Genomic DNA, 26,480 nt, shown 5'->3' with positions numbered 1-26,480 from the left:
AAAAAAAATATGACTACTACCATGCCACTACAATTGTTATTGTTAATAACTTGGTACAAATTTGGCTGTGTCCAAATCAACCATTTTGTCATCCCACATCAACGTTCTTTCCTACGGATATGTATAGTGAATACTTTCACGTAATGTCCAAGGTTGTGATTTAGCCATTCATTATTTAATTGAGATTGTTCCCCCAACAATTGGCACACCTTTTATAACATTTTCCCCACAATCACATTTTATTTTCTCTGAAGAAAAGGACACCTAGAGCCAGCAGTTCAATACGTCGATAGCTGTTTATCTCGTACACGTGTATAACATTTATTTCTTTCTGACATCAAAGGGTGGGGCAAAACTTTCACAAGAGCATGATATTTTGGAACCATGACTCCCAATCACATCACTATGCTTTAGTGTTGATGAAGAATATAGTCTTATTTGAAACAGCTGATCGTCTATGGTTTAATATCAAGTAATGAGGATTTCACAAGAGGAAGGGGATGAACAGAACATTGTCAAATCCAAGAGTTAATTTGTCTCAGCAAGAACCCAATGTGCCCAACAATCCTAAAGAGCAAGAGAAAAACTCAAAACGAGTTTCATCTACTAGCATGTACCAGCCAAGCATCAGATCCTGCAACAGAAGAATAAAAAACAGGAATAACATCCAGCAAATAACAAATTTAAATGCAAGAATCTGATAAAGTTCACTATTGTCTCACCATATCCAGTACATATAGCCTGTAAGTTTGGAATTCACCACTTTGGAAGCCATGTAGATGCACGCCAGTTTGCACATGTAGTATATATGGGGAGGAAAAAAAAGGGGAAAAAACAACACGGAAAGCAGTCTCACCAGATTCCAGCACATTAAAGTGAGATAAATTTATCAACTAACTCCAGCAGGGGAGGAAAAAGAAAGCAAAAAAAAAACTTGAAAGGCCAGCACATTAAACTGAGCTGCGTTTCTCAACTGACTCCAACAGAGGCACAATCATGCAAACATATATTGCAGACAATAATGGACAGGAACGATAAATTCTGGAAAGTGGTCCTTAGTGCGATCAACAACACTCTTTACCTGATGGACTCATGCACGATGCTGTCTATTAGTAGGAGTACCAGCAAAATGAGGAAGAAAAATTAACATTTCTAATGTCTAGTAGTACAGCATGTTCAAATGCAGCCGACTCCCTCCCACAAAATACAAGGTGGCCTGGTTCTGCTCCAATACATCACCCTTTGAAAACCTAGAGATGCTTTCAGAACTCCATCTATCTGTAAAACTTCTTTTCTCCAAAGAAATGAAAAAGAAAAACATAGTAAAGGACAATTAAATGGTCACTGCCCTGAACCCCCTGTACATCCTGTTCCTATTTTCACTGTCTGCAGTTCCAAATTCAGAGAACCAAAATACAGCTCTCAGAGACAAGATTTTCCAAAGACAACCAGTCTCCTACAAGTCCTTGTTCGCTTGTTGTAACAGGAAGATATTACAAATGCAGTACTATAAGTTCTAAATTAACTAAAAATAAGGCAAAGGAAAGAAATCCCCAGGATAAGTTATACCTTCATTTCTTTGCTCCATGCATCAGGAGCAGCTGTTCATGCTGTTTAGACTTTACTACACATGGACAATTACGCTTATGGGCTACAGGTAAAGTTACAGCATGCAAAGTGATGTCCAAGCAACAATATCTTAGCCCTGTACAGATTCTGAGTTCATGTGCCCAGCGCCACCACTCCCATGTGCATTGAAATCAACAACTGGCATGGATCTCTGTGCAAAATCCAACAACAACTTGCGCTGATGGTCATTTGTGTGGGGAAGGCTGGCTCTCAGCAATTCAACTGGCATCTCCCTGCTTATTGCTCTTGCTGCTTCAGAGCCAATTATTGGTGCACTGGCAGCCTGGATGATCAAAGAATGCATGATGCTGTCATACTTGCTCAGGCAGTACTTGGTGAGCAACTCAAAGAAAGCATTGAATGAGGCCTGCCAGAGTGCACGGTTGGACATGCTGTAAGTGGCAGCAACAAGAAGGTCTGTAAGGAGATCTGTTGCTCTCTCAAGAACAGATTTCAAGATCACTGTAGCACCATCACCAGCAGAACTTCCCAGCGGTCGTAGAGGTGGCTGTTCTGAGGAACAGGCAACTGCAGCAAGGCAAGCACTCAATGCACTGAGATCCATCCGGCGCACACATGTAGAAACAGTCCTAGAAAGTGTGATGGTGGTTTCTGCAGCACTTGGATCCGATGGCAGGCCACCAAACAGAAACCTCAAGTGACGGAATATAGCCATTGAGACAATCCTCGTGAGCTCCCCAGCAGGGATAAGAAGCTGGAGAAACCTGGCAAGAAGCTTCCGGCCCTTTGGAAGAGAGACCAAGCGCAAGAACACAAGATCATCCTTTGGTGCCAAACCAACCGGATGGCTACCTTTACCAGCACCAAGTGGGTCAACCAGTTGTAATGAGGCAGCAAGCCCCTCTAAGAGAACCTGCCGCCTCCGCCGAAGTTGGGTACCACCATCTTGTGACTGACTGAGCTGTAGAAACCGATCAATGTCATCGACATCGAGCAGGAGACACAAGCCATCTTCAATCATGATCCTCGCTGCAAGCATAGGCTCTTGCTCAAGAGGTTTCTCTGTAGGCTTCTGATCAAAGTTGCCATCACTTGAAGATGAAGGTTGGTCCACTTCAAGTAAAGGGCGAGGCCTACGGATAGAGGAAAATGGGACACGTCCAAGAGCATCAACCTGAAGGTAGGCATGTGGTTCTGAAACTGCACGACCACGAGGAGGCATATCCCTCAAATACGAAGGGCAGAAATGGTATTTGAGTATTGACCCAGCAGATTTCTTAGCCAGGCAAGCTTGATGGTAGTAATCATCTACATAAGGATCATTGCTGTGAGTAGCAGCATGCTGCATTCTGAGAATACTCTCAATCTCCTCAGCTGACATGTACTTTGAACGAAACAGTGGGCATCCACTTTCGCTTCGTTGGCTGCTCGTATCAGAGCTTGGGTGTGAATACCGCAAACTGTTAGATTGTTGTCGTCCTCGTTGCGATGGTTTATGCCTTTGTTCTCGCATATCTGGCATCCCAAGCATCGCTTCATATTTACTCATCACATGTGGGGGAGGAGACAAATGTGCATTAAATAGTTGCTGCTGAAGTGCAGGATAATGTGCCAATGTTTGTTGAATTGAGTGTATTCTTTGCAGGTGCTGCTGCTGCAACAACTGTGGTGACATCAACCCATTAGGTGGTAACTGCTGATGTGACATGCCAGGCAAAAGTGGTGCGTGATTTTCTGAGAAGATGCTACCCTGGTTCATCCAATGGTTCTGTTGAGTTCTATTATTGATTGGAAGACCAGGAGGCATAAACTGAGGTGTGCCACTGCCATAAGGCAATCCATGAGTAAGTCCCCCAGCCAAATGAAGAGGACCAGGGAAAGGTGAGAGATTTGGTAATGAAAATGGACCCGGGGGGGCCGGAGAAAGAGATGCCATGTTAGAAAGCCGTGACTGATTAGGCGAAGCATGGGCTCGAACTCCAGGTGGAGGGTATGAACTGAACAACGATTTGGGCAAAAGGATGGGTTCTGAAAGAGGATGATGTTGTGGCTGTTCAGGGTAAGACGATGTTCTGTACAAATGTTGTTTGGATTCAGTATGTTGAGAAGTGGATGGGTGGGGCTGGGACGACCATCGCTTCCCTGTATGTGTGCTATCAGCATCCAAAACATGCTGATCTAACCAAGTCGAAATATCTGTCTCCTGTGTCCAATCAGTTGCAGATGAACCTGAAAGAAGAACCATTCAGTATAAACAGAACAATAGGCATGAAAAGGTCAAGCACCCGAACTTGTTTATCTCAGTACACCAAGAACCTTGAACCTGGATGTATCACTGATTCACAATGAGATGCGACTACCATGTTAACTATGCTTAAACAACTGCAATCATCTTATATAGAATGTGCATTAATATGCTGCTTCTATCACATAGGAACATAAATACCCATAGCAAAAAGACAATGTCAAGCATGCAGTGATCTGACCCATGGCAGTACCAAATTATTTCCAATCCGTCTTCAGCTTTAGATTCAACAGTTCAACAATCAGACAATGAATCATTTCACGACTGGTAAGAAGCTTAGAGCAGTCAGTCAGTTCAAACCAAGGTTGTAAGTATTGTATCGTAACCCGTATCGGTCGGGCCCAAAGTAAGATATGTATTGTAGCTTATCGTAAATTTCACTAAAAAAAATTAAAAATCTAAAAAAAATAAAAATAAAATATAATACAAGAATATAATTTATCTACGTAATAAGATTAACTAAACATAGATACGTTCTTAAATATTAAACAGCCATGCATTTGGTTGTAAAACAGTCACGCAACTAATCACCACAAATACAATCAGTTAAGACAAAATAATGATACATTCAAAAACCAAAAAGTTTTCATAACTGATTGCAAAAGTTAAAGTTATATTTTTTGTTACAGAATGTTATGCTAAGGGGAAAGGCATAAAGCTAGAGTTCAAAAACATATAATAAAAGTCATATTCAATATCAAACTTCAACTCAATGATTTCCTTCATTTATTGCATCATTCAATAGCTTGAGATGATAATAGGTAGGGATGCACAACGAACTGAACCGACTTGAGCTCAATTCGGTTAAGCTCAGCTCGGGCTGTAAACGAGTTGAGCTTATACATTGGTCTAAGGCTTGGATGAGCAAATGAGCTGAGTTCGATCAGCCAACCGAGCTTGATAAGGCTCGGTAGCATAAATCGGGTCATTTCAAACCCTACATGTCCCCTTACCTACCCGCTTTTCCCTTTCTGGCTTTCTCTCTTCCCCTTTCCCTTGTCTCGTTCTCTCTTCCCCTTTCGACAAGAAGATTCAAAGCCCATTTGATTTCGGCTCCCCCACCTCTCTCTCTCTCTCTCTCTCTCTCTCTCTCTCTCTCTCTCTCTATATATATATATATATATATATATATATATATATATATATATATGAAATGGGTTTTGCTACCGTGGCAACATCATGCCATTGTTCCCCTTCTTCTTCATCTCCGCATCACACCTTCTCTTCCATTCCCCACTTAATGCTCTCTCAAAACCAGCTCTTAATCTCCTCTCCTTATTCTTCCAAATGGTGATGTTGGAGAAGAGGAAGAAGAAGGGCAATAGTCAGCAACAGCAGAAATATAAACAGTCTCCCTAACTAGAGAGGAAGTAGGGTCTCGGTCGATTGTGCACCATCCGGACGAATGCCTCCCGCTTCATCAGTCCCGGAGGGGCCCTACCAAAAGTCATCGTCAGGGCTGTTAAGGAGGACCCCCAATGCGAGGCGCTCGCTCGGCCGCCCCCGTCGTCGCAAGACGAGCACTGATCCCTCCACTCCATGTGGGAGTTCGCCGTCGTACTCAACTTCCTCCATGTAAGCAAGAAAATAGGGAGCTCTCCTCTTCCCCTCTTTCTCGTTCTTCCCAATTGAGGGGAGAGAGATCAGAGGGAGGAAGACTCTCTTTCTCTCTCTGCCTATTGAGCCTAAGCCAGCTCGGTTCGTTATACAATAGTACGAAACATTGACGCGGGCTCACTCGGTTAAGGCCCGGCTCGGTTCAGGCTCAGGACGAGTTCGAGCTGAGCCTGTAAATATATATTTGTTGGGCAACCCGAGCTTGTACCCTAATGTTGGGTCATCTTCATCTTCTGAATCAGAGACCACCTCTGACAATTTCTCTTCCATAAATGTTGCACATACTCGTGACTTTCTTTTATCATCGTTTATAAGACTAGTAAGAATTCAATACAAGTATCAATAGGAGTGTGATATGTACATAATTTCACGATGAAGTTGTTATGACTCACAACAAGACATTTAAATCTATACAATCCCTTATGCATTATAAAACTACAAAAGTTGCACTTTCCTATTCCTTTTAAACACATCTCCAAGTCAACTGGTATACAATATTTCAACGCAGGATCCTTTGAGAGCCATCCGCTCAAACCTCCACCCTCCATCGACCTCCTAGAGCACGGATTACTAAATCTAATGACTACAAAAAATAATGCTCAACAACACACTTAAGAACAAATTTTGAGTTCTAAAGACACAAAAAATGAGATTAAGGATAAAAAAACTAAAAGTAAAGTAATATCTTCTAAAAACATTAAAAAATAAATGAGTTTAACCTCCAACTTCAATCATACACAAATGAAACAAAGAACGAGGATTTTTTTACCTTATTTCACTTCCTTGAGTGAAAATGTCCTCTAATTGAGCAACCTGCAAAAATCCTCTCCCTTTCGCACGAATCAGCCCCCAACTCAGAACTCCTAAGGTGCGTCAATACCCCTCTAATGGCCTCTACACAAATGAGGGAGTCGGCCTTATAAAGGTATTTAAAACTCAAAAAAAAAATGACTCGGCCCTTTTAAAGTACACTGAAAATACGAGGGCATGTATCGTACAATACATACATTACAAATACAATATGCACTCCTACCGCAATGCGAGTGCATATCGTATCAATTTTTTGTATAGTAAAAATTTGTATCAACCTTGATATTGTTACCTATATCGATCAAGCCCAAAGTTAGATACTATCATAGCGTATAGTAAACAATCATAATTTTTTAATAAAAAATTTAAAAAATTCAAGAAAAGTCAGAAAAATTAGCAAAAAATATAAAAACTCAACACATGAAACAATGATGAATTGCACAAAATACAACCATAAGATCACATATGAAGCATTTATGTCTCTATGAGTTGCATAAGACATATCAAACATCAACTAATATAGATAATATTGCATTCATATCTCACAAGAACAATGCAAAATATTAAATATCTTGTAATTGAGAGCATGCCACAAGACTCGCTTTTAAATTATCTCTAATGACATCTTTTGCCTTATCCATGGCCTCATAGAGATAACCCATAGTTGGTATGCCTTCATTGTCAACCAATCGAAACACCTTCACCAAAGGTATAGTGATTCTCAACAACTTCATGCATGAATCCGCAAAAATGATGCAAAATCACTCTTACATTAGAAATTCGCAAAATCCCTCTCCTTTGTGCACGAATTGGCACCTAAATCACCCTCTACACAAATGAGAGAATCGGCCCTAGGGAGGTCTTTAAAACCCAAAATTAAAAAGGTCGAGTTTTAAAGTGCGTCAAACACAGTGTACAATAGACCATGTATTGTATAATATAGGGTTGTATCGTACGATACAGCCGTTACGGGATACGAGTGTATAAGAAGAAGAAGAAGTTTGAGATTTTCTATTGCTTATTGGTTGTTGCTGAAGATTCCAATTATGTAATCAGTATTTATTTGAGATTTTTATATGTTAATCTCATATATTTTAACTTTTATAGGTTAATCTCATATTTTTGAGTACTTATTTGAGATTTTCTATTGCTTATTGGTTGTTGCCGAATATTACAGTTATGTAATTAGTACGTATTTGAGATTTTTATATGTTAATCTCATATATTTTAACTTTTATAGGTTAATCTCATATTTTTTAGTACTTATTTGAAATTTTCTATTGCTTATTGGTTGTTACTTTATAGGACATTATATTTTTCAATTATATAATTAGTTTTTGAGTTATGTAATCAGTTTCTTAGTTACTTTTATATGTTAATCTCATATTTTTAGTACTTATTTGAGATTTTCTATTTCATATTGGTTGTTACTTCATCAATAAAGCATTTTTTTATTTGTATTTTTAGATATTTTTTTATAATTTTTTAAAGTTTTCAAAAAAAATTGAGGCTTACGCTTTACGCCTCGCCTCAGTTTTTTGTGGAGCGCCTCGCTACGCCTCAACGCTTTTCACAACACTGATTCAGATCTATGTCACAGGGATTTGGCCAGACAGGTGTCGCACCCGCGTCGACGCGACGCAGGTGCGGCACCCGGTGCGGTCAACCCGACCCTGGGTGCGGTCAACATACCCAGGGTCATTTTGATCCATTTTTGGATTTTTTTTTAAATTTTGCCCTATGAAATGGGCTGCGGAATTTTAAAAAAAAATCTTGGGGGGGTGCTGCCCCACTGGACCCCCGCCCGCTGACCATGCAGCGGGACCCGCGCCGGGGGGAACCCCCGGACCCCCCCTTATATATATATATATATATATATATATATATATATATATATATATATATATATATATATATATATATATATATATATATATATATATATATATATATATATATATATATATATATATATATATATATATAATTTTTTTTGCCGCACCCCCATGCCCAAGGTTTTTGAAAGTGCCGCGCCCCCGCACCCGCACCCATGTGACATAGGTTCAGATGCTCTAGAACAGGTGAGAACTTGCATAAAATTGAATATGTTAATATTGTTTTATTACCAATCCTTTCACAAGACAGATCAAATAAAGCACCACACATTAAACAACAGATGGAGCAAAACTGTAGGTTAAAAGATGATAATCAGATCACAAGAGCATCCACCAGCATTAGGGTTTCCATAATATGAAACTATCAAACATGTCATTAGACAAGCAAAGCTTGAATATATGTTTCTCATAGAGAATATGTAGAAGCTCGTAAATGATGAGCTACATTGTCGCAAGGCTACAAAAGAAGCACATTCATTCAAATGCAAGAGCTCCTCAAAAGCTATGACAGGACAGATGGAGATTTACAGCAAAGGACCCTGAATCACAATTAGGTATTGATATACTCGGAAAAAGTAACAGTGTACCTACGTATCAGATTAATTACCATACAGCAACTATTGAAAAAATGAACACTACCAGGAATGTGACTTTACTTCATTGGAAGTTGTCGTTGAGACAAATCCAGAACTTTGAAATAGAGAAAGCACATTGCAACAAAGGAGGAAAAGCATGAAGTAAAACCCTAGAAACCAAGAATGGTTACAGGAAGCAAAATATACTATTGCATTTCATACTTAGATAAAAAGAAACAACAAATGCATATATAAATAAATATACAGTAGCCAATTATGAACATAGTAAAAAATGGTTTTGAAATAAGTATGTTTTCCACTAACGTAGAACCCTGGACATCTAGGTGAACTGAGCACAAGTACCACCACAGAACCATCATGGAGATCAATTAATAAATTGTATTTCCTTCAAGGGGAGGGAAAAGAGATTTGAATAATTTTTTCATGTCTGAAAGCTGGATAATGATCATTAACCTAAAAAAATGCATGAGATCAGCCAACAGGCCCAGTTTTCATGCACTAGCAAGCCTTTAGACCTGCTAACCCATGCCACTTGCAACCAGCTCTGCTCATTTGCAGCCCAAGTCCCATGATAAGCACGCATCTATGAAAGCAGTGCTATCTCCTTTTGGTTTTTTAATGTCATCAGCAGTACCGAGTACTGCTGAAAGGATCCTCATACTCTTCAAACATCAACTATCAACCAAACCACAAGCACAAAAATGTAGTTTATGCATAAGAAGAAAATGAAGAAAACCACAGCTCCACTTGGGACACAAGTTATCTTGAGTGAGCTGCCTTATTGATCAGACACTTGTTGGAAATAGATCATGGATATGAAAATTATTGAAATAAAGAATTGAATTGAGCCAGAAAATTGTCAGTCAACACGAGGCCCCAGGACAAATTATGTTCCTCCACCTTCAACCAACCAATTAAACAAAATACTAGCACTTCTGTATCAAGTTTGTACAAAATAGGCAAGAACTCATTTCAAGTACACGGTTGACTAGTTTAAAACTAAAAGTGTGGAACGCCAACATGACATTGTTTAAAGTCCCCACACGGAGAACAAGCACCTTGGCGAAAATAATCCAGATCAGTGTTTCCATAAATAAACTTCATATAATCCAGATATTGTAATCAAAGTAGCATTCCACAAAAAAGAAAAGATTCTCCCACAGTTTGTGAGTTCCTGGTATTTGTATGCATAAACAGACATGTTAAGCCACCGGATTAGTGTAATCCTTAAACCATCTAAAATGATGATCACCATGCCACTTGCTGATCCTACGAAGAATGAAAACAAAGGATTACTAAATTACCAGAAATCAGTGTGTGTGACAAGAGACAGACAGAGAGAGAGAGAGAGAGTTTGGATGTAATAAATACTTTTTGTGCACATTCGACTTCACCTAAATCAGACAGCAGGGAAAAAAGGCAACACTATCACTCACTTTCTCTGGACAAAAATCCACGATCTCCAATGCTTTCCAAGCTCCTTTGCTGTCCATGAGCTTTGTTTAGCTGTGAGGTGAATTTATCCGGTTAAAAAAAGCAGGACATGTGACTAGAGTAGAACTTCAAAATACAAATGCATTTTTACAAGAAAAAAATAGAAAATAAAATTCAATTCCAAAGCATGAAAGCATAAACAAGACGGGACCATGAGAAATCCCATAGGCCGAAAGTAATACTTGTTTATCAGTTACCAGAGTAAGATCCTTGAGATTAATAGCACACATTCTGGCAATTTAGATCTACTCTCAAGAACAACTAGAGGCCAAAGAAACATCAATATATGCAACACATTCAAAATATTTGGATTTGCAACCTACTAATAATTTCCCAAAAAAGGCATGCCATGGACATTTCACTTACCATGTGTAACTTGTGTCAACATGACACAGGAATGACACCAGACGCACAATGAAACTTCATGTACACAGTCGAACCTGTGTCAAACATGGTCAAAACCATGTCCTCACTTTATTTATTTCTTTTTATAATCTTGAATCTTATATTTACTTGTGAACGATCTATGTTAACTGCATCCTACAGATCTGAACTGCTTCCTAATAGTAGAGTTGATTAATTTTGCCACAGCTTACCAAATATTTCAATAGGCATGTATCACAAATTTCCTGGACATGAGTTTTGCAGATAACCAAATGCGGAGAATTGTGCACCGCAACCATGATATAGGGCAATAAAACAGAGGCTGATCCTTGAAATGCGCTACTCCACTGTATGGTGACAAATAATTGTGCTGGACTCTAAGATCATCTGGCACAGATACTAGCCATTACAAACTAACTAATTACATACTCAATTAGATGCACAAAGTGCTGATTATTTTAGTTGGTTATATCATCATCTTGGGATCCAATAGAATCTCTTGTAACTTGGTATTACTGTTAACTGTAATAAATGTAAACATACATGTATATATATGTTTACATATTCATTCCTGTACATTTTTCTGTATATTTATAGTTCAGAGGTATTTTGGTCTTTTCACATGTAAAACACAATAAGTGTTTTTTTCCTTTAATTTATTTTTGTAAATATTCCCAGTCTCAAGGGATTTTTGGGAATACTCCATAGAGTCATTAGACCCTACCCAACGGCTATATTTATAGCCGTTGTCATCTCAAGGTGTATACATAGGGGGTGATTCCCCCTCTCCATGTATTCTTTTCTCAAGGGAATTTTCCCAATACAAGATACTTTTTTTATGTGTGTTTCAGGCTTTCAGCCCATAAGTGTCGTATCCTCTTGTGTCATTGTATTGACCCATAAGAGGTCACATTCTCAAAGTGTTCTCTTGCCCATAAGTGGCTCACTAAAGCATATACATCGGTTCGTGACGTGGTATCAAAGCTTATCAACTCCTTAGTGATATTCATCCCTTTCTCAAGCATATTTTGCGGTGGTGTGAAGATCGGGTCTTGCCCCGGGAAACGTGCCTACCAACCTTCTTGAATACTGGTATTTTTATGAATGCATAGAGACATTGGTGCTTCAAAAAGAGTTGAAAGTTTGCTCAAGTATTTATTAATATTCTTCTTTTTCTTTCTTTGTATTCTTTGGTTCTATGGCCGAAAAAAAAGTGGTGACGATAGTTCCAATCAAATTTGATGGAAAGAACTACAACTTATGGGCTACCGCCATTAAAACAATCCTTATTGGTAAAGGATTGTGGGAGTATGTTGATGGTTCCGCAATAGAATCACAACTCACTCTCACAAAATGTATTAAAGAAAATGATGGAATCATTAAAGAGGAAGTTCTTAAAGAGAAGAAAAGGAAAAAGCTTTTATAAGTTATAAGAAAGCTTTAAAGGAATGGGAAATTGCTCATGTCAAGGTCCTTTCCTTATTTATGAGAAGTATGAACGAAGATACATGTGAAACTATTTTGGAGTTTGAAAGAGACAATGAAGCATGACTCTTCATTAAACAAACATACACTCAATGTGACATCGTATTTAGATGGAAGCTTCAAGACATGATACACAATTGTAAACAAGGTGACAAGAGTATTGGAGAGTACTTTGGCTCTTTAAAAAAGTGGGATCAAATGGCTAAGTTAGAGCCCATTTGAGAAACTCCTAATGATGCTCCACTCAGAAAAAAGCAAATAAACAATGAAAAAAAAATCAATTTATAAAAGGGTTGTGACCCGAGTTTGAGCAAATGAGAAGCAACATCATTCATGGAAGACAAGATGAGCTTCCTATTATTCAAGAGGTTTTAGCACAAGTTTGCATGGAAGAGACTACATTAGGGTCTCAAAATGAAATAAGAAAAGCTATCGACAATGTGTTGGCTGTTTCAAAACTGGGAGTCAACACTCACATACAAACCCCCACACTCTATAAGAACAATAACTATGAGAAGAATCGTGTGTACGAGGGTAAAGGAGATAAAAGGAAAGAAAAGATGAGGCATTTTTTGTCATAATTGTGGGAAATTGGACCATATCAAACCATTTTGTCAAGAATTTAAGAACAAAGAGGAAAAAAAGGTTGCCTTGGTTGGTACTTCATAAGTTGATCAAGAAACAAGACAATTTCAAATATGTATCTTTCTCAACTCGTAGAAGCATCGCAACCTCTTCTCAAAGGACAATCTGTGACCGGTGCCTGTTGTCTCCTTGTCTCCTTTAGGTATGACTTCTTCGCTTTTAGACTCGGGTAAATCATTTCATATGACATATAATAAATCTATACTTTATAATTGTAAAAGTTCTACTAGTAAAAGAAATGTTTGCACTGCAGATAGAACCTCTCTTGATATTAATAGAATTGAAAATTTTGAAAAATATCCTAATTTTAGTATTCTTGAAATAAGATTTGTTCCAAAACTAAATTTAATTTCCATTTCTCAAAATCACTGATCATAGATGTAGAGCTATGTCACATGGGTGCGGGTGCGGGTGCGGGTGCAGCGCAATTTCAAAAATTTTGGACACGGGAACTCGGCTATATATATATATATCATTTTTTTAAGTTTTTTGTCTGAAAATGGACAAATATAGACTCGATCAATGTTGACCGAGTCCAAAATGTGGACGGACTCGGCCTTGGTGTGTTGATCGAGTTCGACTCTTGTCCGAAGCCGCACCCATGTCAGGGCGTGTCGACGCGGGTGCGTCGACCCCCTAGCCGAGTCCGTGTGACATAGATGTAGAGTGACTAGAGTCTCCTTCACTTCTAACCAATGTTTAATATAGAATCTCCAGTCCGAGAGGCAGGCTGGGGAAGAGCATAGAAAAAAATTCTCAAGACTTTTTAACTTAATGTTCAACAATTTGATAATGTTTTGTGGCATCAAAGACTAGAACAACACCTTAGTATGCATAAATTATCCAATATCCCTCATCTTAGGATCTTTTGTAATGAACAAATCTCTTGTATCAATTGTATTCTTTAAAAGATGAAATCAATTACATATCAAGGGAGGTCTTTCTCTGCTGCTAAACCTCTTGAATTAATTCATTATGATGTTTGGGGTCTTATCCCAATTGCCTCCAAGGGAGGATATACTTATTATGTTACTTTTGTAGCTCTCGCTGTACTATATATTTTCTCAAACATAAATATGAAGTATTTGACCATTTTAAAAATTTTCATAAGTTAGTGACAAATCACTTACAATTCAATATATTTATTCATTTGTCTGACTCATACTGTCAATACATGTCTAATGACTTTCAACAATATCTAAGAGACAATAGAATACTTCATCAAAGGTCATGTGTTAATACACCACAACAAAATGGTCTGGCCGAAAGAAAGCATCAACACATAATAGAGACCACTAAAACTCTTCTCATATCTAAAAGTGTTCCCAAATATTTTTTGGGCTGAAGCAGCTCTCACCTCTGTATATCTTATAAATAGGCCACCTTCTTCAAAAATTCAAAATCCTTAACCATAAAAAAAATTTATAATGTCTCCTGATTATCCTAGACTAAGGGTCTTTGCCTGTAAATGCTTTGTTTTTACTCATAAGAATAATAAATTATCCCTTAAAACAATTTCATGTATATTCTTAGGATATGGAGAAAGCCAAAAAGGATTTAGGAGTTATGATACAAAAAAAAAAAACTTTATATTTCTAGGAATGTCACATTTCTAGAACAAGAAATGGCTTTGACACTGCCTCATCCAAAGATGAAAGTGAATACAAGTTTTTAGAAATATCCCCACTAAATGAAGACATAAATGAGATAACTTGCAATAAATCTCAAGTTACAGAGTCCCACGATCATCCAAATATCATTCAATATCAAAGAAGACAAGATAATAAACTAAGTGCTTTTGAAAAATATTCAACCATAGAAGAACAAGAAAACATAAGAATTAGGCACTCAAAGAGACCACATAGAGTCCTAGATAGATTTGTGCCATATGAATCTTTCAAACCTCACTATAAAGCTTGTTTAGCAAAAATTTATTCATGATTTGAACCTTCAATATATAATCAAGCAAAGGACTATCCTGAATGACAAAATGCTATGAGTGAAGAAATTAGAGCTTTAAAAAAATCACAAACTTGAGAATTGTTTGATATATCAACCAACAAGAAATCAATAGGCTGTAGGTGGTTTTTTTACCGTCAAAACTAAAAGTGATGGATCTCTAGAAAAACATAAAGCTAGGTTAGTCACTAAAGGATATGATATTGACTACGATGAAACATTTGATCTTATAGCATGCATGACTACTGTTAGAATTCTCATAGCCATAGTCTCTATTAGGAAGTGGCCAATTTATCAAATGGATGTTAAAAATGCATTTTTAAATGGTAATTTGAAAGAAGAAGTATATATATGGATCTACCCTTTTGATATAATGTTTATAAGGAAAAAGTTTTCCGCCTTAGAAAGGCTTTGTATGGTCTTAAACAAGACCCAAAAGCTTGGTATGATCGTTTTAGCTCTATTATGCTTAAGCTTGGATATACTCCCTATTATACTGACACTGCATTGTTTGTTAAAAAATTTACTTCAAGTATTGTTATTTTATTATTTTATTATTTTATTATTTTATTATTTTATGTTGATGATATGATCATAATTAGAGAAGATAAACAGAGAGTAGATCAAGTTAAATTTATTCTCAAGCAAAGTTTTGAAATAACTGACCTTGGTTTTCTCAATTTTTTCTTAGGGATTGAAGTTGCATATTCCCCTCGAAGGCATCTATTGTCTTAATTCAAATTTGCAGTTGAATTATTGACAAGTCTGAAACTACTGATGACGAAAGAGTAGATACTCCTAAAGTGATAAATGCAAAGATGAAAATTGATGATGAATAACCCTTGGAAGATCCTACTCCATATCGACAGATGATTAGAGCATTGATATACTTGACTATTACCAGACCATACATAATGCATGTGGTTCACATGGCCAGTCAATTTCAACACTCTCCTACCTATGGTTACATGAATATCGAGCCATGGCAACTACTACGACTGAAATTGTATGGTTGAGGCGTCTTCTCAAGGATATAGGAGTAATTGTGACAAAACCATCAAGACTATATTGTGATAACAAAAGTGCCATCTAAATTGCTGGAAATCACATTTTTCATGAGCACACTAAACATATTGAGATGGACTGGCATTATGTTCGTGAAGAATTTTTTAAAAAGACTTTCATTGTCGTACGTGACTTCAGAATATCAACTTGCAGACTTCACAAAAAAACCTTGCCTTCTCGAAGGTTTCATTTCCTAGTAGGCAAACTTTAGGTGATTCCACCATCAGTTTGAGAGGGAGTGTTAAATATAATAAATGTAAACATGTATATATATATGTGTGTGTTTACATATTCATTCCAGTACATTTTTGTATATTTATAGTTCAAGGGTATTTTGGTCTTTTCCAGGTAGAAACACAATAAGTGTATTTTTATTTTTTCCTTTTTTTAATTTATTTTTGTAAATATTCCCAGCCTCAATGGATTTTTGGGAATACTTCATAGAGCCGTTGGACCCTACCCAACGACTATATTTCTAGTTGTTGGGTAGGTTCCAACGACTCTATAGAGCCCTCTCAAGGTGTATATATAGGGGGTGATCCCCCCTCTTTTCTCAAGGGAATTTCCCCAATACAAGATACTTTTCTATGTGTTTCAGCCCATAAGTGGCTTATCCTTGTATGCCCTTGTATTGACCCACAAGAGGCCACATTCTCAAAGTGTTATCTTGCCCATACACTAGAGCATATGCATCGGTTCATGACAGTTACTAATTATAATTTCATATCATGGTAACTTCTCATTACTCACATTTCATTTTTCAAACCTTTTCTTTAATATCACATTTACTTTGTTGTCAAAAAAGCCAATGAGTTTTAAAAATAGGGTTTAGAGAGACATAAACACAAGTTAATCTACAACAAAGGTCTCTAAATAACCACTACAAAATGATGAGGCCAATTCAAATAATAATTTTATGAAAGGAAAGTATGACATGATACGGACCAAGTCCCCAGTGAGCTCGATCCAACTCCAAAGGTCTGAATCATGCAAATAGGTTCAATCCAAGCCGATCTGGATTCGTCACCTGAGCTCCAATTGATCGCTGCCACCTCAACCACATAAGACAACAGAACAGACACGAAGACACCACCTCAGCCATGCCGCCACCTCATCCGGGTGGGACTCCCTTGGGTGCCGCCTCATTAATGGCAAGTGGGACCCATATGGGGCATCCCCTCTAGAAGCCTCTCATGACAAGTGGGACCCGTATGGTTGGCACCACCCAAGAGGCCTTCAAGGCTCTCCAAAAATGTGTAGAACCTTGGGCTTCCCTCCTTTATGGCCTTGGAGCCCAAGAGACTTATGTGTTAGTGGGCCTCATTAGTAATTTGAGTAGTGCTTATGCTTATTTTAGTAGGATTATTTGCTTTGAATTTTGTAATTAAGAAAGAGTTCTCTTGGCCTATAAAAGGGACTCAATTTGTGAAGATAAGGGAATAGAAAAATTGGAAGTCGCTCTCTCTCAAAAATCATCTCTCTCCAAACTCGTCTCCCCCTCTACAGGCGTCATTCTTTGCTCTTCTCTTTGAGACGTCTCTCTCCCTATTTCACTCAACTCTACCCCCTAGGCCTTCGCCCAAAGGCTCCTTTCTTTGAGTCTTGAGCTCTTGTAAGTCGCCCCTTACCGGACTTAGTGTGAACTAAGTTTGGACCTTGCAATATCATTGCATCAAGTACTTGGTGGAATCGTCTCTCTCTAACAAAGCCAACCTCCTTGCACCAACCTCCCTATCATGGAACCTTAGAAGACCCTTCCCCTAACCTTATAAATAACTGGTAAGAATTCTCAATCCAAACCTCATCTCTGAACCACGTTTGAACCTTCTAAACCCGTTAAACCCAAACCTAAAAGCAACATTTTGTGGACAAAATTTCTAGAATTTAGCCCAACTTTAACCCAACGTTTCTCCCAAACCGTACCTAATCCAAATTGGCAAATTTAACCTTAGTTTAACTCATTTGTCTTTAACCTACCCACCAAAAAACGGAACCAAACCCATTCCCAGTGAGGAAGAATAAATCCAACACCATAACCTGTTTTTACCAAATCCCAGTCCAGAACCAATCCAGACTCAAACCAATTTTTTGTGTTCCCTTATTTTTATCTCTCTGACCTTAAAGACCCTGAACCTCAAATTTTAACCGAACCTTCCCTATCCTATCCTAAGCCTTCCCCTAATTTTTCATATTGTTCTAATTGATATTTTGAGAGTAATAAATTAATCTCTCAAGGTCTGTCAGAATCCAAACAAAACCCTATCCTTAGAAAATCCCAAAAATTTAATGAATTTTATCTCCCAAACGACAAATCATAAAATCCTGATATTTTTACCCAAGCTTGCCGAACATGTCTTGAAGCCACTCCTAAATTTTTAGCATTTTATCAGATATGAATTAGGAGAACCGAATTTTTTACCGAACCCTGCCGACACCACCTCACCTGTTACCCTCATTGACACATTGACTTGACCGTAAACCCAATCTAGCCTACTTAACCCTTTAAAACTAACCCAGGCCCACCGGAACACATCAACAAATAACATAATGCAAATATCAAACTCTAGATACATATGAATTTAAAGTTCATAGCTTCTGAGTAATTAACTGCTCAATGAGAAACACACCTTTATAAAGGTAGTAGTAAGATCATCAATCTCAGAGAAAGCTTCCAAACCTTCAATCTGTGAACACAACACTGGAATCAACTCAAGAGAAAATAAAACCAGAACCAGAATGTGACTTTCAGAAAAGCTAAGGTAAAAATACAAAATAGAACATAAATTCATAAGCATACTGTGAGATTCTATTCAAGAGGCATTTGTAGCAGAAACAACACTTGTACCAGCATTCCGTGTAACAGAATGAATTCATAGATAACTAAATGGCTTTGTAGTACCACTTGTAACTGAATCTTATAAAAATGCATCTGCTGTTAGTACATAAATGCATATGCCTCTGTGTGTGTGAGAGAGAGCCTGTGATTGTTGTGTGTGTTTGTGCGTGTGTGCATGTCCGTGTAAGTATGGCTTCATGTACAGAGAGGAATGTCATCATATATGGTAAAATCAAATATCCAGTATAATCACAAATTTCATTACATAATTAGCAATTAAATCCTATGTCATAAATATAATAGATAATCTCAAAAAATATAATATACCCAACAAGATATTCTAAAAAGCTTCTTTATATCAAAATGCTTCCAATGTTTCTTGAAATTTGATTTCTTGATTTTTCTGTAAATTTCAATTCAAAAGAAAAAGATTGTCTTGCCAAGAAATTCCCAATAACCAAATTTTCTCACATAAGAAACTCAGTAGGTGACAGGATGCTACTACAGTTTGTGCACACCTGCTTTATGTGAGTGGTCTGGGCAGAATTTTAGAGGATGACATGATTAAGTCACATAAACTTGCATACGCATATTCCTCCTAAGATAAATTTCAGCATCTAAAGGTTTGGTCCACAGCATGTCATGTTCCAATACGCCATCAATCCTGCACCCCAATTATATCATGGACTTTTTGCCACAGTATACCAAACACTGACACATTTATGTCAAAGCAAGAGAGAGAGAGCATTTGAGTGCATATTTATGCATGTGTCAAATGCTTCCAATGTTTATTGAAATTTGATTCTTGATTTTTCTGTAAATTTCAATTCAAAAGAAAAAGATTGGAGGATCCTTGCCAAGAAATCCCCAAGAACCAAATTTTCTCACATAAGTTTTATAGGACGACTATTAGGCCTGCTTTACTATATGGTACGGAATGTTGGGCTGCCAAGAGACATCATATTCAAAAAATGAGTGTAGCTGAGATGCGTATGCTGAGATGGATGTGTGGAAATACAATAAAAGATAAGATTCGGAACGAGGAGATACGTAAGAAGGTAGGCGTTGCACCCATTGAAAATAAGATGAGAGAGAACCGTTTACGGTGGTTTGGACATATTCGGCGAAGGCCTAATGATGCTCCAGTTAGAAGGATGGAGAAACGGGAAATATATTAGTTAAAAGAGGTCGGGGTAGGCCTAGGAAGACATGGATGGAGGTGATAGGAAAGGATATGAATGCTTTGAACCTCACCAAGGACATGGCATTGGATAGAAATGATTGGAGGAGAAGGATTCATGTGGAAGACCCATAATGATTTTCTTTTTTGGTTCATATCGCTGACCCCAATTATTTTGGGATGAAGGCGTAGTTGTTGTTGTTGTTGTTGTTGAAGAAACTCAGTGGATGAGTCAGATTCTACACCTGCTTTATGTGAGCGATCTGTACAGAATTTTAGAGGATGACATGATTAAGTTTTAAGTCACTTAAACTGCATGTGCATATTACTCCTAATATAAATTTCAACATTTAAACAGTTTGGTCCATAGCATGTCATGTTCCAATGTCCCATCCAACCTGCACCCCAAGAATTCAAGTAATGTTCTAATAATTATATCATGGAATTTTTGCCACAGTAAACCAAACGCTTTGACATATTTATTGCAAAGCGAGAGAGACAGAGAGAGCATTTGAGTGCATATTTATGCATGCAAGTGCATTATGTGCATGCCCACAAATATCCACCCTAGTCATGCACAACTGACGGGCAAAGAGAGAGAAACCAAAGTGAAAAGGGAAAATGATTCGACATGTTGCAAGCAGATAAGAGCAAGCCTCAGGGACTATGTAGTCAAAAGTGCTAGGCAGTGCCTAGTCGGTAGACCCTTAAAAAGACTAGGCGGGACTAGTCGGTACCCCAATTAAAATATAAAAAAGTACACAAAATATACATAAAAATATGTTTAATTCTTTTTACTAATAAGATGTTTTCATTACACAAGTACAAAATTACACATGCTTTCACAAAATATATTATTAATATACATAACCAGAATATACATATATATAATTGTACACACACAAATATATATATATATATATATATATATATTATTCAAAACATATTCAGTATAATCATCAAAATATGCTTTCAACCTTTCACAAAAGAACAATAACACATACATATATAAATAGCATATTACATAATTCATAATACTAAACAAGATTTCAGGATTTTATAGAAAAAAATCATCAGAAACAAACACATATATAAAAAACATAATCAATTAAAATTAATTGTGCATGCTTTCAATCTTTCACTAAAAAAATCCCAAAAGCAAAGTAATAACTAAGCATGTTTTCATGATTTCACAGAACAAATCACACAAACACACACACATATATATATAATTATATATATACAAAAAAAATAATATATATAATAATAATAAATGGCTAAACTGACCTTGTGCCTAGGTGGAGGCAGCTTAGTCGCTGACTAGGCGCATTAATCTGTGCCTAGTCAGCAAAATTGGTACCTTTTAAGGTACCCACCTAAGAATTGCAAAGCCTAGGCGTTTTACTTATGTCTGACCGACTAGGCGGACTAGTTGGTGCCTAGTCAGGGCTTTTGACTACATAGCTCAAGGATTTAGGTGTATGATTGATTAAACGAATGTTGATTGAACATTTCATTTGAATCAAAAAAATCTATCTATAAAGGTGTACCAAATTAGAGTACCAAGAATATTCATGATTTTAGAATTCAACAACATTTTGACAAGCTTTGCTTATGCTCATTTCATCTCTTAATTTTGTCCCCATTCTACTTACTCTATATCAATGTCCTTTATCCATTGCTCCTTTTCTGGATTATCACCTTCTTGTCCTAATCATCCAGCTATTCATGAAAGCAATCGCAAGTATCAAGGAAAACCCCAAGCTCACATCAAAAAATTCCCAGGCGCCAACAGCAGCAATGGGAGTATCTCCACCACAAAAGTACAACATACATGGCTTATAACTTCCAAGTTCACAATGTCATGTTAAATAGGCACTATCAAGACATACAAGGTCTATTTTGGGCTCTAACTCTGACTTGGGCCAAATGATTTTGTGAAAGAACCATGCCCAAACATTAGTTTCAGGTAGAGGCCAGTCAAGATGAAGTTTGCAGATAACAATGAAAACTATTATAATAACAATAGTAAAAAAAATTAGAACAGCAACAACATAACAACTCTAAACAAAACTTTACCATTAAAAAAAGAAAATACCTACACTAAGAAAAATGCTAAACAACTATTTATAGCACATCACCAGAAATTTAGCAACCTAAAAAAATGTACATTTACTTTCAACATCAAATACAAAACCCCACCTCTTCTCTCTCTCCAATAGAAGAAAACCTATATTCCTCATCATCAAACCCAACAAATGGTATACCATCCTCATCTAGTCCACCCAGTTCAACTTCCTCCGCCAAATCTTTACCAAAAAATGCATACTGGGAAGCATCAAATTGTGCATGTTCTGCAAGATTGTGGAAAAAGAAAGTATGTTAGAGAGTAGGAAAGAAAGTTATTTTGCTTTACTCTTATTGTATATGGCTTCACATATACTAATTCTTTTGTTGCAGAGACAAGGACAAAATAGGTTGACACAAAAAATTACATAGAACAAAAGTTAACCTTACAAGTTCATCTTTAAGAAAGAAAAAACCCAATTCAAAACACTGAACATAATGACAACAGATATCCATCAAGAAAACACCCAAGATTCCCTCAAAAAGTTGTGAAAATCATATATGCATATTATTCCAATGCATAATACCCCAAGGCCCATCATTCCGCTATTGGTATAGAAGCTTATAGGAGATCAAAGCTTTCATGTAAGAAATAGGAGGAATCAATGCAAGTTGTTTCTTTTAATCCTAAAATAATTTCAGAGAGATCTGCCTGTCATTTGATATCCTGGTCTAGGCAGTAAGAATGTGGTGGATCCATAATACCAGTGACCTTCTCACCACCACCTTTCAGGCCTCTCCGAAAGATTCTACCACATTGCAACGGAAATTTTCTGTATGTGAATTCCCGATTGCAGCACAGATCTCACATGTCTCATGAGAAAGTTTAATAATGCTAAGAACTGAATCAAGAAAACACAAAAGTGATGATCAATTAACATATAACAATTTGTGGTATTAGTATATGATAATGTGTGATTCTACTGAAACCCTAACACATGATTTGAAATTAAAGTTTAACTGAGAATTAGGTAGATAGCCAATTAGTCTAAAATATGTCCTTTTTATAATTGCATAACCAATTACTGCAAAACAAAAAGGTCCTACTAAAAGGAAAGCCACCATTTATTAATGACTAGATTCCTATGTTATCCTCTACAAACAACAGTTTATGTTTTCAAAAATATGGGGTTATCCTTCAAAATACAAAAATGATGTGGATTTTGTCCTTTACACAAGCTCTCACTTGGTGCCAACCTCCATTTCTTTTATTTTCTTTTTTTTTTGAAAGAAGTGTCAACCTCCATTTCTCACATGCAAATTCTCCCCATATTATCTTCTCAATCATTTCCGCATGGAAGTATGGGAAACATTAGGTTCCCCCCTTTCCAAATTTGCACACCATCGACCACCTAGTAAACCTACTGTCAACAATGGCGGTCCTCATCCTAACTAGCCCAAAACCATCCTCTCCAACAACTTTACAAAGACAAGCATTATACCTGACCAACATGCAAGTCTACAATCACCAGTTTCATTTGTAGGCTTTTGTCAAGTTGTGTTTTTAAGTTCTCTTAGCTTTAACTGAGGTAATAAAGGAAGGTAATTTAACAATATTAAAGCTTGAACTTGCAGTTGAAATATGCAAATGCCTGAGTGTGCAATCAAATTATAAATGAAAGAAGGATACGTTATGTTACCGCACAAAATTATCATACATCACCATTGATCAATCATTTTTTGCCTCCCTAGGGGAGGCAAGCACTTTTCTCGATGCCCTTACCCAACACATGCACCTCAAGGCTTGAGGCAGACAACATTTCACTGCTGGTTATGATAAACTAAATTTTATAGCAGCATTAAGTTCACAAGAAGGAACTTAGTAAAAATGCATATTCTTGTTCAAAAAAATAAGACGACTCTAATTTCTCAAAATGTGCTCACTATGGAATCTTCCTAGAACATCCTAAACAGTTCATCAGAATAGCACATTTTAGCATACCAATATAAATAAGAAGAAGACAATAAGAAAACAGATTATAGGTCAATGGATCCCCTCTTTACAAAGCCTCTTAATGTTCAAAAAAATAACAAGAGGATCAGCAAAAGGGAGCAAGTGAGCAAAGAGACACAATTCTGGACTTATAAATTAGAAAAATTTCTGCAGTAAAACAGAAATTAGGAAAATAATGCACAATAATTTATATGCATCAAATACACCATAAGCTTCTTCAAGAAAATGGCATGTTCACTAGTGGCACTCTTGATATGCTAAAGATTAAACAGTACACTACAGCAATACAATAATATAAAAAGAAACAATATACGACTGCCCCATACTATTACCAGAAATATATAGCTGCATTAAGAAGATTCAGGGCACATGCAAGTGCAACTTCTCAAAATGTGCAAAAAATCCTTGCATGACAAAATGAAAGAAACGCAAAAAGAACAAAAAGACAAAGAAAAGGGTATTGTTTTATTATGTTGCACCTTAACAATTACTATATCTAAAACTATAGATATGAATATATATCATGCTGATACCTGCAAGAAACTACATAAAAACGCTTACAATGGTCACAACAATCAGCAAGTTGGCAGATCCAAGAGTGAATCAACTGCTCCATGCAACAGTTTCGCAGTAAAGCAGATAAGCTGTTTTATAAAGGTGCCCACTGCATTGTACAAGAGATATCACTTGAAGATTTTGCTGAGTGGCTAAAATATGCCCAAGCAATGGCCTACACAGCACTTTCTTGTAGATGCCGATGATAAGAGTGGAATTACACAGCGTCTACGGTACATACAGCTAAATTTGAAGAGAACACTAGCACTATCACAGCAAGCTGGTGATAGTAAGCATTATTGTCATCCAAAAAGACAGTACCAATTCTTATGTAATAACCATGGTATGCAGCAATATAAAATTAATTATCTAACTCACGACAGGAATAGCAATATAATATTCATAAAAAGATCAAACTGGATTAATATGAAAACCGTCACCAAACACAGAAACGAAAACGAAAGAGAAGAAATTAATAAATATTATGTTCTACATCGCATGGTACCCTCTTGGAGGTAAGATGAAGAAAGGAACAAAGAACACTGATCATTTAAAACCCAGATAGATATATGGAAAAGCACGACATAAAGGACTAAAGTATTATATACAGATAGATAGGGTATGGTTAGAGACAGAGAACCGACCCGAGGAATCCCCATGGAATTCCTTGAAATCTTTTGGGGGGGTTTCAGAGAGACCACCACCGTTGAATCCCTCCATAGCTGCAACGAAAAAGACATAAATCCAGAATCATGAGACGAAGAACCCTACTTTCACCATTAGGGTTTTTCTCCTAAACTGGGATCCGGCGGCAACCCAGATAAGAGATCGAAAAGGGGGAAAAGAAAACACGGGTTTCCTTAATCATGCAATCGAGAACACGAAGGAAGAAACTAGAACGAAGTTGTTAGCGAAGAGATTTTCGATATAGGACGAAAAACCCCAATCTATAGAGAGAAAGCAAAGGGATTGAAGATAGAGAAAGGGGCGAAAGAAGAGAAGGGAGTGAAGAAGTGGAGTAATGAATGGAAGTCCCAAATTGGGGTTTTCTTAGGATCTGAAGATCTCGAGAAGGGAGGAAGAGACGGGAGGAGAGAGAAAGCGAGGAACTGTTGGGAGGGGTCGGGCAAGTCCGGCCTTTTATTTTGTTTTCGTGTTTTTGCTGCCCAAGAAATCCCTTGTAGCAAACTTAGACGTTTGGGACTTCCATTCATCTACGAATGAAGACATCGACGTCATCGGAGCGAAAGATAAAAACTGGAAAAGGTGGATCCATCGGTTGAAAAGGAAGGGGGAAAGAGGGGGAGTAACAAACTTAATGACTAATTTATCGCTATTTCAATTATTGATACAAAGTAAAGACGACCACTGATGTGAAAGAGAATCTGATTTTATGCAATACGTGAAAGTAGGGTCCATTTTAGCATGCGTTTGTTTGACCCCAAATCATGGGGAAAAGGGGTTCATTTTCGCGTGAAAACGAAATTTTTTTCCTTGGAGTCACTAAAACAAGTACTCACCGTGGAGGAGTAGGGCCCACATTTTTTATAAGAAAACTACCTATTCATATGATAATGCAAACTTTTCTCGCACTCCAATGGGAAAGCATTTTCTTTAAGTAGTGTGTTTGACTCGAACTCTTATTCATGTGAATTTGCGTGCAACAAACTCTCTCTCTCTCTATTTGTGGGTATAAGAGCAATGGTAAAAACAAAAGGCTACATGTAAAGGAAAGATTGTGGCTTGGTGAATGTGTTGGTTAAGGCCTTATAGGATTTCACTAAGGCCATACAGCAGGCTACTGCCATTTGGGATCTACAACTAACTCTTTAAGTACCAACCCTGGAACTATGCCCGAGTTGAGAACCCAATCGAGACTCGTTGTTGGTGGTGTCGTCACTGCTTTGAGGAATAGACTTACCCTCATAATGTAGAGGGTTGTATCTACTATGGTGAGATGGACCACATTATCTGGGACTATCA

At 37.2% G+C, this 26,480-nt stretch overlaps 1 protein-coding gene across 2 annotated transcripts; it reads right to left on the bottom strand.

The window, feature by feature from the left end:
* Positions 1 to 282: 282 nt before the first annotated feature.
* LOC149822626 (protein PAT1 homolog) lies at positions 283 to 25,644 on the bottom strand. 2 transcript variants are annotated; one of them, XR_016426237.1, is made up of 6 exons: positions 25,142 to 25,644; positions 22,064 to 22,215; positions 18,473 to 18,529; positions 10,250 to 10,319; positions 1,570 to 3,819; positions 283 to 634 (listed from the first exon to the last, which is right to left on the bottom strand). XR_016426237.1 is itself a non-coding variant. In XM_089981680.1 (5 exons), exons 1-5 carry the CDS (start codon positions 25,215 to 25,217, stop codon positions 1,700 to 1,702), a joined length of 2,475 nt encoding a protein of 824 aa, XP_089837806.1. In that variant the 5' UTR covers positions 25,218 to 25,644; the 3' UTR covers positions 1,130 to 1,699. The 2 variants fall into 2 exon arrangements, 1 of the variants encoding a protein (XP_089837806.1); XM_089981680.1 differs by lacking the exon at positions 283 to 634 and having other exon boundaries at positions 1,130 to 3,819.
* Positions 25,645 to 26,480: the final 836 nt, after the last annotated feature.

The sequence above is a fragment of the Nuphar pumila genome, chromosome 11 (assembly GCF_984573655.1).
Source record: "Nuphar pumila chromosome 11, dmNupPumi1.hap1.1, whole genome shotgun sequence".
In the NCBI taxonomy this organism is placed as follows: Eukaryota; Viridiplantae; Streptophyta; class Magnoliopsida; order Nymphaeales; family Nymphaeaceae; genus Nuphar; species Nuphar pumila.
The sequence above is the reverse complement of the archived record's forward strand: the minus strand, read 5'-3'. Positions and strand labels throughout refer to the sequence as shown.